The 16,369-nt window shown below is 47.2% G+C and overlaps 1 protein-coding gene across 8 annotated transcripts in view; it reads left to right on the plus strand.

The window, feature by feature from the left end:
• TTC7B (tetratricopeptide repeat domain 7B) overlaps positions 1 to 16,369 on the plus strand; it is a 247,823-nt gene that overhangs the window by 135,466 nt on the left and 95,988 nt on the right. For all 8 annotated transcript variants that reach the window (XM_047739337.1, XM_047739338.1, XM_047739339.1 and 5 more), the window contains 4 exons: positions 9,423 to 9,506; positions 10,490 to 10,594; positions 12,591 to 12,708; positions 14,763 to 14,820. In XM_047739337.1, the coding sequence (XP_047595293.1) occupies positions 9,423 to 9,506; positions 10,490 to 10,594; positions 12,591 to 12,708; positions 14,763 to 14,820 (365 nt within the window). The remainder of the gene's footprint in view (positions 1 to 9,422; positions 9,507 to 10,489; positions 10,595 to 12,590; positions 12,709 to 14,762; positions 14,821 to 16,369) is intronic.

Consider the following 16,369-nt stretch of genomic DNA (forward strand, 5'->3'; position numbering starts at 1 on the left):
ACAGTTCACTTAATCGGGACTCAAAGTTAGTATTTCCTCTCATCAAATTGCTGGCAAATGTTCATCTATGAAACGACTCTTAGCTGTTGGGCTCTATCACAACAAGCAGCGGGTCGGATCTGGTCTCGGGCCACGCACATTGACCTTAGATTCTCAGCATTTTGTGGGTCTTCTTCCCAAGTGCTCTCTTGTTTGGTTGGCCCCCTTAAAGGATATCCGGAAGAACAGGTCCTCACTCGAGGCAGTTTTATCCCTTCATTCAGGCATTCACTGAGCACCTGCTTTGTGTATGACACGCCCCTGGGCTACTATTACCGCATCGTTTAAGGGCTGACACCCAGGGCCCCCAGCCAGGGCAGGAGGACTGAGAACAGATGAAGACCCGAGGTGAGAGGCAGTGGAGGAGGAGGCGGTAGACGAATGAAACACCCGTTTCTTGAATTTAGTGATTGATTTTGCAAGTAACCAGCAGCAGCAACAGCAGCACAGCGGCAGATGGAACAGTGTTTGAGTAGGACCCTGGAGACCCGTCACTCGCTAGGCAAACTCGATCGAGTTGCTTCATAGAGTTGAGCAGAGAGTGTGCCAGAGGATGGCATCCAACATTCAAATTCTATAATAAAGTCCATGACCTCTGAAAAACAGCCCACTCTCTACTCCTCCCACCATGGCCAGAGGCAGTGGTATCCTTTAATTTCAGCATTTGCCAAAGCAATAAAGCTTTGAGAAACCTCTGCTTGGAGCAGTATTGGTGTTATAAAGCAAGAAGATAAATGGATGGGGGCACAGATGGGGGGTTTGCTCTGTTTTATTTCCCATTTCAGAAAGAAATCTTATTAAGCAAGATTTGATGGGCATCACCTGTTTCCTGAAAACCTGGGCAGGGGGGACTTTTCTTTCTAGCCAAGAGTCTCATAAGCATGACTTTTAGAAGCTTTTCCTGGACCCTGACTCTTGTGGAGTAGATCTCTCAAACTCCACTGTCGTGTGTACTTTTTTTGTAATTAATTTAGAAATAGGGGCTCAGAACTGAGCACCAGAGCTCTGATTTCAGTGGCCCTGGGCAGATCCTGTCTTCCCTCTGCGTCTCAGTTTCCCTATCTGTAAAGGAAGAATGAGGCCAGACACTCTCCTAAAGATAGTAGTCCAAGGGGCGCCTGGGTGGCTCAGTGGGTTAAAGCCTCTGCCTTCGGCTCAGGTCATGATCCCAGGGTCCTAAGATCGAGCCCCGCATCGGGCTTTCTGCTCAGCACAAGAACCTGCTTCCTCCTGTCTCTCTCTGCCTACTTGTGATCTCTGTCTGTCAAATAAATAAATAAAATCTTTAAAAAAAAAAAAAAAAGATAGTAGTCCAAAATGTCCCAATTGCTTAGGTAGTTTTTCACTGCTGCAAGTGAAGACATGAAGTATTATCTATGTGCTGTGTTAAAGTTTAAAAAAAAAAAAAGCCACAGTTTCACACAACTGCAAAGGATTACATTTATCAACTAACTCATTAAGGATATATGATGTACAAAAGAAAATTTTCCTCAGCTGCGGAAGGATCTCTGTGACTAGAACTTTCAGGACACAGCCAGCCTGCCCACAGAGGTGAGTAATGAAGACGGTTCGCTGGGTTATTTGTTCTATTTTAACACTGGTGGATTTTAGACATAAGCTGCAAGCTAAATTTGAGGGGTATCTGATTGTTTTATTCCTGCCCCCTCCCCCCTGGGTGTTGGCTGTTGAATCTCGCTCTCGAATTCCAAAAATAGGCTTTGGCTTTTCCTTGCTTGTGGTTAGTGTCCAGCTGTCACTGCCACGCACCCAGTTCATGTCACTGGGATTTGGGTACTAGGAAGGTAATTGCTAAATCCCTTCCTTGTGCCAGAAGAGCTTCTCATTCCTGGATCCCCCTCAGAGGTAGCTGGTCTAGGAAAAGCCAAAATGAGAGACTGGAAAGGAGGAGCTCTTGCTCCCAAAAGGAAACATTTTCGCAAGTGGCATTTTGACGACCTCACTCAAATGATCAGGATGCCATTTAGAGTCTAATTATTGTCCTACCAAATATCTGTGGTATTACATGAACGTTATCTGGGATTTAGTGAGGTGGCAGAAGTGTGATGATGGCGAATGGGCCTGTCTTTCCTGGTAGAAATAACACCACTGCCACAGCCCCCTTCCTTCCTTGCAAGGGAGGTGGCTCGGGGATGTCACCTGCCGCCTGGTGCACCCGACCCAGGCACCTGCCCCATGTCCCCCTGCCCAGGCCACACTGCTGCCTCTCCACTGGACACTGCGAGTGCGAAAGGGCCAGAATCTTGCTGTCGTGTCTCCCTTTCCATATGTCCTTTGTCACCCACCGGCACCTCCGCACCATTCCCAGGGCTCCTCTCTTCCCCCTTCATTCCCCCTCGGGTCAAACCCCGAGCTCCTCAGCATCTGCTGCTGCTTTTTTTTCATAAAAGCAGCATCAACAGTAATATGTTTATAGCATTGGCTCTGGGGCAGATACTCTGCTAAGCATCTGACACGTGTTCCTTCACTCTACCCTGCAACAGCCTATGGCTGGTGAGTAGGGAGTTTGGATGAAGCCTGGGCCGTGGGCCAGGGCCAGCACCTTCACCATGTGACTGCTCTCGCCTGGCCCCATGCCACTGCTGTCCCCTTCCCAGCCACTAGCCATGCAGGGCTGGGGGACAGAAGCAGCCCCTTACCTGCCCCCAGTCCACCTTATACCCACGTGTTCTCAGAAGTCTGTTTCCTTGGTCCTTCTTTCAGACTGGAGCCATTACAGAAATGTGAATGTTTCTATTTTATTTTATTTCATTTTACAGCATATATTCTGATTGCAATCTCCGCCACTATATTAAAACCGGAAATTTTTCTTTTGTTGTGTACAGAGATGATTAGGGTGTTTAAAAGGGGTAGTCAGAACTGGGTGAGCAAACACACCACCTCAGGAGGCGAGGCTGTGGGTAGCAAATGCCTCCAGGGTCAACCCAAGTGCCTTTTATTCTCAGATGTGTTCACGGGGAGAGGGCTTCCTTTTGTTCCTGAGGTATGTTGGCCTGAGCTACTGAGGGACTATGTACTCGTGATGTTTACGGGAACACAGGGGAGGACGTGCTATTATATCCATGTGGTATGCTTGGCATTGGGCTTCCAGAACCACCTGGAGCTCTCTGGGCACTTTCTCAGAGCCAGCGAGTCATCACTATATATAAGATGCCAAGAGCCCTGGGAGGACAGGGCCGTCAGCTGTGATGCTAGAGCTCAGACACCTCAGAATTGGGGGTGAAGGGCTAATTTGTAGTCGCTGGCCTGTATTTCTGGACTCTGTTTATGACACACCGGTGACTTTCTGTGGGCTATGGGTTGTTTTAGTTATGGGGAAGAGGTCCAAATGGTGAAAGACGAGGCAGCAGAGGGGAAGTGCCTGACTGATACAACTTTGGTGCCTTTGATATCAGCTGTGGTGCTGGTGGGTTTCATGGGGTCTGTGAGGTTTCTCAAAAATTCTGCAACCTAGGAAGGCCTCAGTGCTTTGTAGCCTCAAGGATCCCAAAGAGGCTATGCCCCATTAGCAGTAAAAAATATTACTGAATCTTCAAAATAGTTCAAGGAACATGTGGCATTTTTAGGGGCCTTTTAGTTAGCTATACTTTGCTTTACACAGCACAAGTGGGCCTGATAAGTTCAGCGAGAGTGGCATGTCTGTAATTAAAGTCGCAGAGGCAGCAGAATGCTGTGGTTCAGAGCTCTAACTGTGGAACCACACTGCCCGGATTCAGGTCCTGCTCTTCCACCAATACACTGAGACCCCACATAGTCATGCGGGGGACTCCAGACTGTAGTCTGTGCTCAGTTTCCCCATCTGTAAATAGGAGGACCATAACAGTGCCTACTTGTCCTTGTAGAGTTGTTAGGATGAGCAATGGGGCTGTTGTTGTAAAGCAATTAAAATGACTCCTGGTGGGTCGCCTGGGTGGCTCAGTCAGTTGAGCGTTTGCTTTCAGCTCAGATCATGATCCCAGGGACGGACCCCTTGATCCTGGGATTAAGCCCTGTGTGGGGCTCAGCGGGGAGTCTGCTTCTCCCCCGCCCTCTGACCCTTCCCCCTGCTCAGTTTCTCTCACTCTTTCTCAAATGAATAAATAAGAAAGAAAAAAAAGAAAGATAGTTCCTGTCCCTGGCTTCATAGTGTTATCCAAAGGCTTGTTGTCTTAGTCCATTCAGACAGCTATGACAAAACAGTACGACTACTTGGGGGCTAGGAGGCAGGAGCTGATTATAAGAGCCTGAAGTATAGGCTTGGGGGTACCTTCAGGGCCTTGGCTGTAGGTAGCAGAACACGACTCGCTCACTCAAGCAGAAAAGGCATTCATCCATGTGTACTGCTCACAGGATCCACAGAAGGCTGAAGAATGGGCGTGGGCAGAAATTAAGAAGGCAAGGTCCCTGGCCCAGTTTGGGAGGACATGCATGGCTCAAGGGCCTCCACCCACCCTGGTGCTCTTCGGGCCTCCAGGCCTTGCCACAGGGAATGACATCCCAGTCCCCGCCCCTCCTGGCTCCCGGGTGCAGAGCTCTGGCAGGAGCGTCTGATTGGCTGTGCTTGGGTCACGTGACACCCTCCTGCTTCCTTCAAGGCTTCATTACTGGCAAGTGGAGAGGCTGCTTTCCTTCTATCTAGGGCATACCCCCCACCACTCCCCGACTTCCAGTACAAAAAGTTCAGAAGAGTTTTGAGGTGAGAGGAAGCCAAAATGACAAATGTCCTTTCTTTTGGGGACCTCAGTTGGGTGTTTCTTAAGTTCTCTCATATCCCCAAGATTCTCTGGATCTGCTCTTCAGGAGAGCGGCTGTTTTTCTGGTACCGTGGCTGATAGAACGTGGAACAGAGCTCTATAACAATTAGGCTTCCAGTGTTTTTCAGTGACTGTGTAATGAGTATGTTAGCCTTTGGCACAAAAGAAAATAAGGGTGCACACTCATTTGTAACATCTAGCTTTCTGATTCAGGACAGGCTATTTCAGCGACTGAGCTCCTTCTGTTTATTGGGAAAACAGTTGATATTTGTCATTCCTTCTAGCAACAAGAAGAAGAAAAGCATTTAAACATTTAAATGTTTCTGTGTATATAGTTTAAGTACTTAGTGGTTCTATTGCAGTGAGCTGGTTATGTAGAGCTGTTAGGACAAACCTCATTTTTGATGTCCTCTGCGTCCTTCTCCACACACTGGTTCCTTTGCCTGATTCCAGCAACGTGATCCGGATTCCTGGTTTCTCCTCCCCCCCCCACCCCTCATCCCCCGACTCAGTTTCCAAGTACTGTTGGCTTTTCATCACTTGAGGCTCTCTCTGTAGCACGTGTCCTCCCCCACGTCTTGCCAGCCCATCCCACCCCACACCTAGATCAGGTCTCCCCTCTGCCCATCTTGCCTACTTGATCTTTTCAACAAGAAGCTTTAGTTTTCTCTCCCAAGGTGCTTCTTAAAGGCACAGTGAGGGCTTCTTAAGGGCTTCCTGTTCTTATCAGTATAGTAGAGCTGTTAAAAGGGCTCTGGGGTCAAGTCCAGATCCCAGCTCTGCTGTTTGGTGCCTGTGTTAGTGAGAGGTGTAGACAGATGTAATTAACAAAATCAACTCTCAGTGACTTAACCAGGTAGGAGTAAATTTCTCCCCCATGACAGCAAGTCTGGCGAGAGGCTGCAGTCACAGCCACAGCACATCACGGCCCCAGGGACCCAGTGCTTTCTCTCCTGCTTAGCCATTCTACAGAGTGGGTTCCATCCTCATGCTCCCACCATTACTGGCGTCCCCACCTCCAGCACCAAATGTGTGTCCTGGGTGGGAGGGCCAGGGCTGAGGGCAGGTGTGTGCCAGCTGAGACCATCCTCCTCTTAGACACCCCTGCTGAAGGCTCACCCAGCGGCTTCTGCTGACATCACATCGCCCACAGTGAAGTTACATGTCCACAGATTTGGGCTAAGCACATTGCCAGTGTGATCAAAGTGAGGCTCCAAGTGTTCGTCTTGCATGGGATCTACAGATGCCTGTCCTGTACCATCACTAGGCATATAGGTGGTACGTGTTAAATGCTAATTACTTCACTTTTTAATATATTTCTGTTAGGGCAGGTTTCCCCAGTAAACCAGCTAGCATACAATTTGAGGGAACCTTCTAGGTAAATACCATCCCAAATCCTCTCCTACCTCCTCAATCCACCTTCATCATTTCCTACAGTCTGTCACCCTCTCTGTGGCTCCTATGTCCCCCAGCCCCCTGCCCCTCCCTGTGTGTCTGTCCATTAATCCTGAGACTTCCATTTTCACTCCTTGCCCGGGGCCGGCCACAGAGCATCATGGGGAGAACTGGCAGCCCCGTGCTGCAGACACCAGTGCCCGACACCCCAGTCCCCAAGGTGACCCTGATGACTGCATTCTGTCCCCTGAGGGAGTTGTTGTTTAAAGCTTTTCTGAAAACCCCCAGCTCTATTCCGTTTCTCTGCTCCTACCCCCACTTCATCCCATCTTTGCTGGGAAGACAGTGGCTGGGTTGGACATCTAGGACAGGACTCTTCTCTTCATCTTCTAGAGCCTTCTGAAGGGGGGGGCCTTTTCTGCTCCTTCGCTTCAGGTTGCCTCCATGGTAAGTCTCTGATCTTCCTTCCACAGGTGTGTGCTTCACCACTCACCCTTCTTTCCTCTGCTCCTCGGGACGCCCTCCAGCACACCCCAGAACTACGCTCCCAGAGCTGGGCCACCCACTGCCTGGTCCAGGGCCTCTGGGCCTCCAGCACCCTGACCCTCTCATCATCTCCACCCTGAAACCCCACCTGCGTCTCCTTTCCTGGCCCTGAAGTTGAGATGCTTCCTGAGGTCCCGCCTCAGCTGCCCTCCCTGCGAGCACTCCTCTCACATCCTCCAACGTCTTCCAAGGGTGTCAGCTGTTTTCTCAAATGTACTTTTTCCCCAGTTATTTTTCTTGTGGTAAAATACATATCTCACCACCTTCACCGTTTTCAAGTGTGCAGTTCGATGACCTTGAAGACCCCCTCAGTATGGTGCAGTCCTCAGCACCGTCCATCCCTAGAACGCTTTCCATCTTGTAAAGCTGGAACTCTGTCCCCATGAAATGCTTACTCCCCCACCCCGGCACTGCCCCCCCCCCCACCAAATCCTGCTGTCTGTCTCTTGATTTTGACTGCTCTAAGTACCTCATACAAGTGGAATCACAACATTTGTCTTTTTGTGACTGACTTACTTCACTGAGCATCACCTACTTAAGGTCTGTCCATGTTGTAGCCTATGTCAGAATTTCCTTCCTTTTCAATTTAAGGCTAGATAGAGGCGCCTGGGTGGCTCAGCTGGTCAAACATCTGACTCTTGGTTTTGGCTCAGGTCATGATCTTGGGGTCCTGGGATCGAGCCTTGCATCATGCCCACCGCTCAGTGGGGAATGTGCTTGTCTCCCCTTGCCCCACTCGCGTGTGTTCTCTTTCTCTCTCTAAAATAAATGAATCAATCTTTAAAAAAATAAATAAGTCGATTTAAGGCTAGATAATATTCTATTGTGTGTTAACATCACAGTTTGTGTATCTGTTTATCCTTTGATGGACACTTAGGTCCCTTCCATGTGTTAGCTGCTATGAATAATGCAGCTACGAATACCGATACACAGATCCCTGTTTGGGCCCCTGCTTTGCATTCTTTGGGGTCTGTCTTTATGCCAGTACCATGCTGTTTTGATTGTTGTAGCTTTGTAGTAAGCTCTGGAATGAGGAAGTGTGAGTCCTCCCGCTCTGTTCTTTTTGAAGATTATTTTGGCCATTTGGAGTTCCTTGAGATTCTATGAACTTTAGGACAGGTTTTTCTATTTCTGTAAAAAAAAAAAATATATATATATATATATATGCCATTGGGATTTTGATAGGGATTGATTGTGTTGAATACATAGACCTCTTTGAGTAGTACTGATGTGTTTCCATTTATTTATGCCTTTACTTTCTCTCAGCTAAAGGTATGTCTTTTGTTAGATCTTCTCTGAAGTCCCCAGATTGTCTCTAATTATCTCTAGTAAGTCACCCACTTGACACCTCAAGCCCACCATGTTCCTTACCAAGCTCATTAATTAAAAAAATCCTTTCTTCCGCATTCTCCTTTTATTCTAAAAATTTTCTCTTTTGGGTGCCTGGGTGGCTCAGTTGGTTAAGAGACTGCCTTCAGCTCAGATCATGATCTTGGAGTCCCTGGATCAAGTCCCACATCAGGCTCCCTGCTCAGCAGGGATTCTACTTCTCCCGCTGACCTCTCTCCTCTCATGCTCTCTCTTTCTCATTCTCTCTCTCTCAAATAAATAAATAAAATCTTTAAAAAAAAATTTATTTCTCATAAACACACACATACGCACACGTGCATACACAAGGGTCTTTTCTGCCAGGAGTTTGGTCCCAGAGACTTTGGAGGCCTCCTTCAGTCCCTACACCTCACCAGCTACCCCTTCCTTGGGTGGCCTATCTTTGCTGCTTCTAACTCAGATACATTTCTTGGTTCTTAGGTCCCTGGACCATTCTATGTACCTTATTCCTGGTGTGTCTCCATTCTGATAGCACAGCCCTCCCCTGCCATGCAGTGAACTTCCTAAGCTCTGGTGTTATCATCATCACTCTGTGCCGAAGCCAGAAGCTCCTCACTGACAGAGAGGGAGTGTGTTTGTGGATTACCGTCCCCCACCCCCAGCATGGAGGGGACAGATAAGTCAGGATTTCTGCCCTTGACCGTTCCTCATGGTGGGATATGACTGGACTGGGGCAGGAAGAGTGAGGACAGTGACATTAATGTACAGTTAAAGGCTTGAGGAACACAGAGGAAAGAGAACCGGAGATGGGATATCCTTGAAACGGAGCTGCCATGTCAGACTCAGTGACGTGGGCCCAGCTCACACACCGCTTGCAGCCTGATTCCACCCATTCCTGCCCATGTGCCCTAAGCTAGGTTCATACTGGACCACCTGCCGTCGTCAAGTCAGAGCATACCCCGTCACCTCCACGTGTCTGTTCATAACCCCCCCCCTTCTAAATCATAGCTGCATTTTTTTTTTTCTTTCTCATTAATCAAGGCCCAGCTCAAGGAGCATTTTTCCAGGATGCCATTTCTGAATCCTGTGATTACTTTCCCATGCTTGGGGCACTTGTCCCTCTAGGCCTTGTGTTTGAGTTGTTTGTGTCCCTGCCTCCTTCTTTGTCCTGGATGAGAAACCACATGAGACCCAGGATTATGTTCTAGTCAACTGTGGATGGTCCTGGAAGATTCTGTTTTAAGCTTCCAAGGGAATGCTTAGGTTTTGTAAGACTTAATGTGCAGAGACGCAAACCCATACTCATCCACTTGTGACCCTGGCGGTTCTCAGGTGTCTGCCTTTGTTCTTCTCTCCCACCAGTGCTTGGAAAGAGCCATGAAGTTTGCCTTCGAGGAGTTCCAGCTCTGGTACCAGTTTGCTCTGTCTCTCATGGCTGCGGGAAAAGTGAGTCGCCCCCTGGGAAGCGCCATCCTCCCTGTCCGTGTTCACGTCCCGGAATTCCAAGGGGTGATATGAGGCCTTGGAGAAGTCTAAACCAGCTATCGGAAGCTGTCCTGTGGTCATTTACAAAAGAGTGATCAAATTTAGTGATTTGGGAGCCAGCATGGACATGCCATAGAGAAGAAAAAAATCAGACATATTTGCCTTTTTCTGGCCCTGGTAACTTTGTCTTATGAAGACAGGCTTAAACCAAGGCTGGTTCTTCACACAGACCCTTTCACTTATTTGAGAGCATAAATGTATTCCCGGAGGAGGAGGCCATTAGTGATCATTAGCAACATATCACATCAGGTAGCATATGATACTGGTTGGAAGCCCATGCTCTGGAGTCAAGCTGCTGGAGTTTTGGCTTTGACCTAGGCCAGGTCACTGGCCTCCAGGTCCTCTCGGCAAAGTGGAGACATCCCAGCACCTCCCTCATAGAACCATTCTAGGTAAATGAGGTAATACACATAACACGTGAGGAAAAGGGTCCCCCACGTAGTACACACACAATTAAGGGAGGAGCCATTGTACTTCTTGTTAATTCGGACCGTTTAGTGACTTATTAAGTCTGAGGTAGGAGATTATTTGGGCCAAGTGGAGGCAGAAATTTAGTATAGAGTGCTCTAAAATTATATAGTCTATGTTTCATAGTAACTTAAGCCTTCCCTGTCTTTTTTTTTTCTTCTGATTTTTACAATGGCTACACAAGTAAGGAAGAAAATGAGGGTGATTCCAGGGAAGCACCTCTGCTTGTTCTAACCACAGTTCACTCCCCAGTCCCTCAAGAGCCCCATGCCCTGGTTGTCTCCATCCTCAGCTTGGGCTCAAGGTTGAAAAACCTCATTAACAGGTTTTCTAACCAGAACCCCTCAGGGAAGGCCTTAGTGTTTGGTTCCATCAAAAACTTCTGAGTTTCACCGAAATAATCTCCTTTTGCCAAGTCTGCACGGGCCGTGAAGGTGCTGAAAGAGTGTATCCGTCTGAAGCCCGACGACGCCACCATCCCGCTCCTTGCCGCGAAGTTGTGCATGGGCTCCCTTCACTGGGTGAGTAGGGCTAGGGCCCTGCGCTCACAGGCAGGACTGCCAGCCTTTCCCACCTCAAGGCACTGGGAGAAAATAGCAATCATTCAGCTACATAAAAACAAGGCTGGGGCGCCTGGGTGGCTCAGTGGGTTAAAGCCTCTGCCTTCGGCTCAGGTCATAATCTCAGGGTCCTGGGATCAGGAGCCTGCTTCCTCCTCTCTCTCTCTGCCTGCCTCTCTGCCTACTTGTGATCTGTCTATCAAATAAATAAATAAATAAAAATCTTTAAAAAAAAAACAAGGCTGTTCAGAGGCAAGGCCCCCAGACCCCCTCAGGCCTCCCCAACCCACCCTAAGACTGACAGGAATCATGTTCCTGGGATCCCCATGGGAATGTGCTTCAAAAGTTGAATTGATAAAGTAGAATTGGAATTCATACTCACGTAAGTCTTGCTGTAGACGCAGGGGGTGCGGGACTGAAAAGGTTTATGTCACTAAATGATTCACTCTTAGCAAGGCTGAGTTCTTCTATAAAGCAGTCACCTGCTCCTTCAGCTCCTGTGTAAGCCAACCATGCTCATTCCTCTTCCTTCATGTAGGCTTTCCTCTTCAGATAGTCTTGTTCAGATACGAACTGGGGGCTAGTCTGGTTTGTAACAGTTCCAGTACCTCAGAAATGCACCATTGAAGAAGAAAATAGAAAAGCCTTCACTAACCGCTGAGGTGGTGGTACACATAATTACCACATGCAATCCAGTTTTAATTTCTTTTCTTTAACTTCACATCAAGATTAATTACAAGGAGAAAAAAAAAGATTAATTACAAGAAGAATTTGCTCAAAAGACCGCAGTGCCTTGCTAAGGGTCTTCACCATTACGGTCCTTGCTGCCTGTTTTTTTTCCACTTTTCCTCACCCAGCAAGACAAAAGTAAGCCTTGTGAGAAAGTGTTCTACTTCTGCTCAGTTGGACTGGGAGAAATGTAGAAGGAAAAAGACATTTTGAAAGAGCAGGTTCTCACCTGACTCTCACAGCTGTGAAGGTGTCGTGTGGTCCGTGCAGGATTCGAACATTTGGTGCCACTGGCGAGGGAACAATGCAGGCGGGCTCCAGCCGCAGGCCGGGGAGCGGGCCAGACCCTGCAGCTTTGAAAATGCCAGTTTCCAGCCATGAACTTTGTCGCGCCCCTTCCAGCTATGGCATTATTCATGACTGTCACATAGATCTCTCTAAGACCAAAAATAAACTCCTTTTTTTTTTTTTAAAGATGAGCCTAACAGATTTTTTCTGTTTATCTATTTTACATTTTTATTACTAAAATTTCCAAACTCTACCAAAGTAAAGAGTATATAACGAACTCCCGGATACTCTCACCCAGCTTCAGGGACCTTAATGTTGGCCATATTTTGAAGGAATGAATCTTATTATTTTGGCTTCTAATGAATTATGCGGAAGGTCTTATTGTGGATGTAGTTTACAGGTGCACATTTTCTCATTGGAATCTGCTGGCACGAGGTCCATGTGATGTGCATTGTAAAATAAATAGACAGGAGTTCTAAACATGTTAACAGCTTGTAGGAAAGAGAATCCAAGCCTAAATATATTCTTTTTGTCGTTTAAAAAAAAAAAAAAAGGAAGGACCCAGACACAAAATTTTCAAGGACTTTATTTTAAATATATATAAAATTCACTGAATACCTAACACAAAATCAATTAGTAAAAAAATAGAGATAAAAAAGATAGGAACCCCCCCACCCCACCAAGATTGAAAATGACTTTGGAAAAGAAGGTAAAAAAGCAGTAAGGAAAACGTTAAAGAAAAAAGGCAAGGTGGGAACCCTGAGGACCGTCGGAGAGACTCAAATAAAGAAAACGGAATCGCCGCAGTGGAGTCGGAAGATTTGGGAGTGATTTTCACAGTGACTCATCAGAAATCTGTTTTTGGCAGCAGACGCTTATGGGAACTCATGTTAGAAATTCTGCAGGTCGTTGTTGTTTTTTAACTTGTCTGGTTTTTCAGTTGGAAGAGGCTGAGAAGTTTGCCAAAACTGTCGTAGATGCGGGAGAGAAAACGTCAGAGTTCAAGGCCAAAGGCTACTTAGCTCTGGGGCTCACGTACAGTCTGCAGGCCACTGACGGTGAGAGACGTCCCCCCTGCCCCCGCTGGGATCTGGGAGCTTAAGTCTGCACTGCAGGGTTCCCACAGTCCCCAGAGAGGACTGTCGCAGGAGGCCACGTATTTTGGGTCACTCAGGCATGCCATCATGTGGGAACCTGTGGCTGCTGTCCTTTCTGCTCAAACTGGCTGGAGAGTCGGCGGGCAGAGACGAAGGTCCTGGGGGCCAAGGTGCATGTGCTGGCGGTGCACAGTGCCCAACTTGGAGGTGCAGGGCATCTGCCATGAGGTGAAGGTGAGGGGGCCTTTGAGAGATGGTTCCCCCCACCCAGCCTGCACCTGCGTCCACCCCGGCACTTGGTGGGGCTGTCCCTACATGAGGAGATATTGGATCTCAGGCACTGGAATGTGGAAGAGTTTAGGGCCAGCCTCCTCCAGGCAGCTTCCCTTGATTGCTCAGGATGCCCCTTCTCTATGGGTACATTTAAATTCACAGATGTTTACACATGCTATGTGGCAACTTACCAAACACCCATGCGGTGACATGCAGTTGGGATGTACATAGACCTTGCGGACTCTGGCTATTTTTTAAAAATCTTAATTATGCTTTGTATCCTTAATGAAGTTTTCCATTATGTGTTTGCAGGAAGTATAAATTAATTATTTTCCTGAACTCTTAATATTTCTTCAGCATTCCATTGTTAAATATAATATGAATACAAAAAAATTTTCAAAAACCCATGTATAATTAATGAATTAGGATACAGCAAATATCTTTGTAATCTCCACCCTGCTCAGGAGGTGGAAGCCTGCCAGCCCCATGGGGAACTTTGCCTGTGCCCCCTGCCAGTCACAGGACTCCTAAGAGAAAATGCTCTCCTGATTTTTATAGTATTCATTTTCTTTTTCTTTTTTTATGGTTTTGCTATAGTTAATTTTACAGATTACCCCAAAGCCTTCTTTCATCTGCCCTAAAATAATCCGAGAACTTAAAGAGATTTCGCGTATCAGTTGATTCTCAGTAATGGCATTTTGGCTAATTTTTCATGCATACGTGGTACACTAGCAGACACCTGCCAGCACCTTGCTTTAACTGTAGTAGACTTTCAGTGAAGCGGGAGTGTAATGCCCTGTGTTTATCCCTATCAATTCCAAGTTTGGACCCACCTCATGCGCCCTGTAGCTCAGCCTAGTTGATCCTCATCTGGCATTCGTGGCTCAGTAGGGTCACCTGAGTTTCCCCTCTAGCTTCGTCCCTGTTATTCTGAGTTCGCTGTGGTGATAGCCACATCTGGCACTTGGGGACAGCTGTCCTCCGTTCCCAGTGCAGTGGCAGGAAGGGATCTGGCCCGTGATGATGTTCAAAGGGGCCTCTTCAGTTCCACCCACAAGCAGTTTCTCCAGGACTTCTGCTCTTGCCCCAGTAAAAAGTACCTTCCCCTGACAGACTCGAAGGGCGCCATCTTTCACGTGCTCCCTACAGGGAACATGTGGGCTCAAGGCAAGATGGCCTCACACTTTCCAGCTGATTTTCTAGTGTCAGTGTTGGCTTTGCCTGGTCTCTCCTTTGTGTTTACATTAAGGTATTAAAGGTCCTGACCATTGTCCAGTGTGACTTAAACGGGCCTTTTATAGCATCAGGCTAGTTCCGTTGGCTCAGTGTCATAGCTTCTCAGTGCCAGAAGGACCTCTGAAGGCCATCTCTAGTCAACACCGTTGGTGCTGGAATCTTCCGTACCACCCCATAGAGGCAGCCCTTACCCAGAAGCCACACGCCTGCGCCCTCTGGAGTTCCCAGCTGGCCTTCTGACAACAGCGTCCCATGCCTCAGGCATCAAGGTCACCCGCCAACTCACACTCTCCCCTCGGCATGGCTCCACAGTGGTGCCCATCGAGTGCGTGTGTCTGGGGTTGGCCTGGGCTTCATTGCCCGGTGCCTGCACCTCTACAGGCACGCAGGGGCCACAAACGTGTTGCTTTTGTTCCAGTTGAATGTATAGGTTTTATGATGAGCTTCGTGTTTGTCAAAAACTCCCTGATCTTCCATGCCACTGACTAATTGAACCCTTTTCTTAGCTTCTTTGCGAGGGATGCAGGAGGTCCTACAGAGAAAGGCGCTTCTTGCATTTCAGAGGTGAGTGGGAGTTCATCTTTTCACTCGGCTGTTCATAATGACACCAAAGTATGATAAGTATAAAAAGAAGAGATATTTATAAAGATTATGTAAACAGTGTTTTCCCCCCAGGAGTCTTTCATCTTGTGCACTGAACATACAGTATCAAAACTTGTTGCCTGACTTGTTGCCGTGTAATCCGCACTCTTGCTCTGTTTTACCTACATTTGGGCACGTGTTGTTCATTCCTAATCAAATGATTTCAGCTCTAAGAAGATGGGTACTCTGGATGTCTAGGGAGCTGATTCCGTTTCTTAAAGGCAACTGTCCTCGCCCAGAAGAGGGATCGTTCTTTGCTAGCTTTTGTTTTACATGTCATGCTGCAGATTTTTATATGACAGAATGAAAAAAGCCAGATCTTAGGACAGTTTCTGAAATGCTATATTATTAGTTTCTAAAACACTGGATAATCTTTCTAAAATACTGGTTAATGGCAGGCGAGCAAATCTCAGGACCCTGAACGCCCACCGTGCTCCATAAACCTTGTGATTGTCTCCGTCATTATGATCTTCAGGAAATTAGGAGAGGGCTTTATAATTAGAGAGTGCCTGAGGGCTCTTTCCCACTCCTTCTCAAGCCTGATCCTTGGGCCAGTTAACACAGACAGAACAAGTGGTGCGTCTTCTGCAGGTAAGGGACCGAGACGCGCAGGACGGAAAAACAGTTACCAGAGTCACACAGCTATTGAGGTCAGGATAGAATCATGGTCTCCTGACTCCCACTCAAGCTTTCCTTGTCCCTACTATACCATGCCGCCCTAATTTTGTTTCTTACTGCAGGTGTAATAAATCACCCAACAAATCATTGCCTGCAAGTATAACCCCATGATGTCAAATCTTGAATGGGTATTGATCCTGCCACCTTGAATATATCTGAGTCGCACTGACTTCTTGGAGTTGTATTAGAAACTTAGTTACTTACCTAAAACTTTCGTGAGGCCCTCTCCATACCTAATAACCTTCATTCGATTTCTTTCCTTCGAACGGGGATTGCCTGCACATTTGTCACCATGCACACCTCCCTTTTCTCATGAAATCATCATCACTTGGCTTCAGTGACTGGAAGACTCTCGTCTCTGTTTCATTTTGTTTCCTAGCAGGCTTGCTGATGGCTTCTTCACTTTGCCAGTCCCGCCCCAACTGGCTAATGGCACAAAGTACCAGTTGACATCTGCCAACAGACCTTCTGTCTCTGGGCTAAGCTTTTGTTAATGTTCTTCAGCATGGAGTGTAGAAGCATTTCCATTTCAAATGATTTGGAGTTTTATGTCCTCTAGTCCTAGTTTGTCAAACCCACACATGGATGCCTACAAAAGTGGTCATCACATCTGTTTCACTTTTCTTAAATCAGCACATCTTACCAGCTCTCTAAAAACAGCCATGGTGGTGGTCTGCCTTGAGCTGCCAGAATTCGTAACTTCATGTTACATAACAGCATTCCATTGGCCTGAAATTCCTTTCTGTTCCTTTTTTACTTAGGTTTCAATTCATAGAGGTTTTTAAAAAAATAT

The sequence above is a fragment of the Lutra lutra genome, chromosome 7 (assembly GCF_902655055.1).
Source record: "Lutra lutra chromosome 7, mLutLut1.2, whole genome shotgun sequence".
Classification (NCBI taxonomy): domain Eukaryota; kingdom Metazoa; phylum Chordata; class Mammalia; order Carnivora; family Mustelidae; genus Lutra; species Lutra lutra.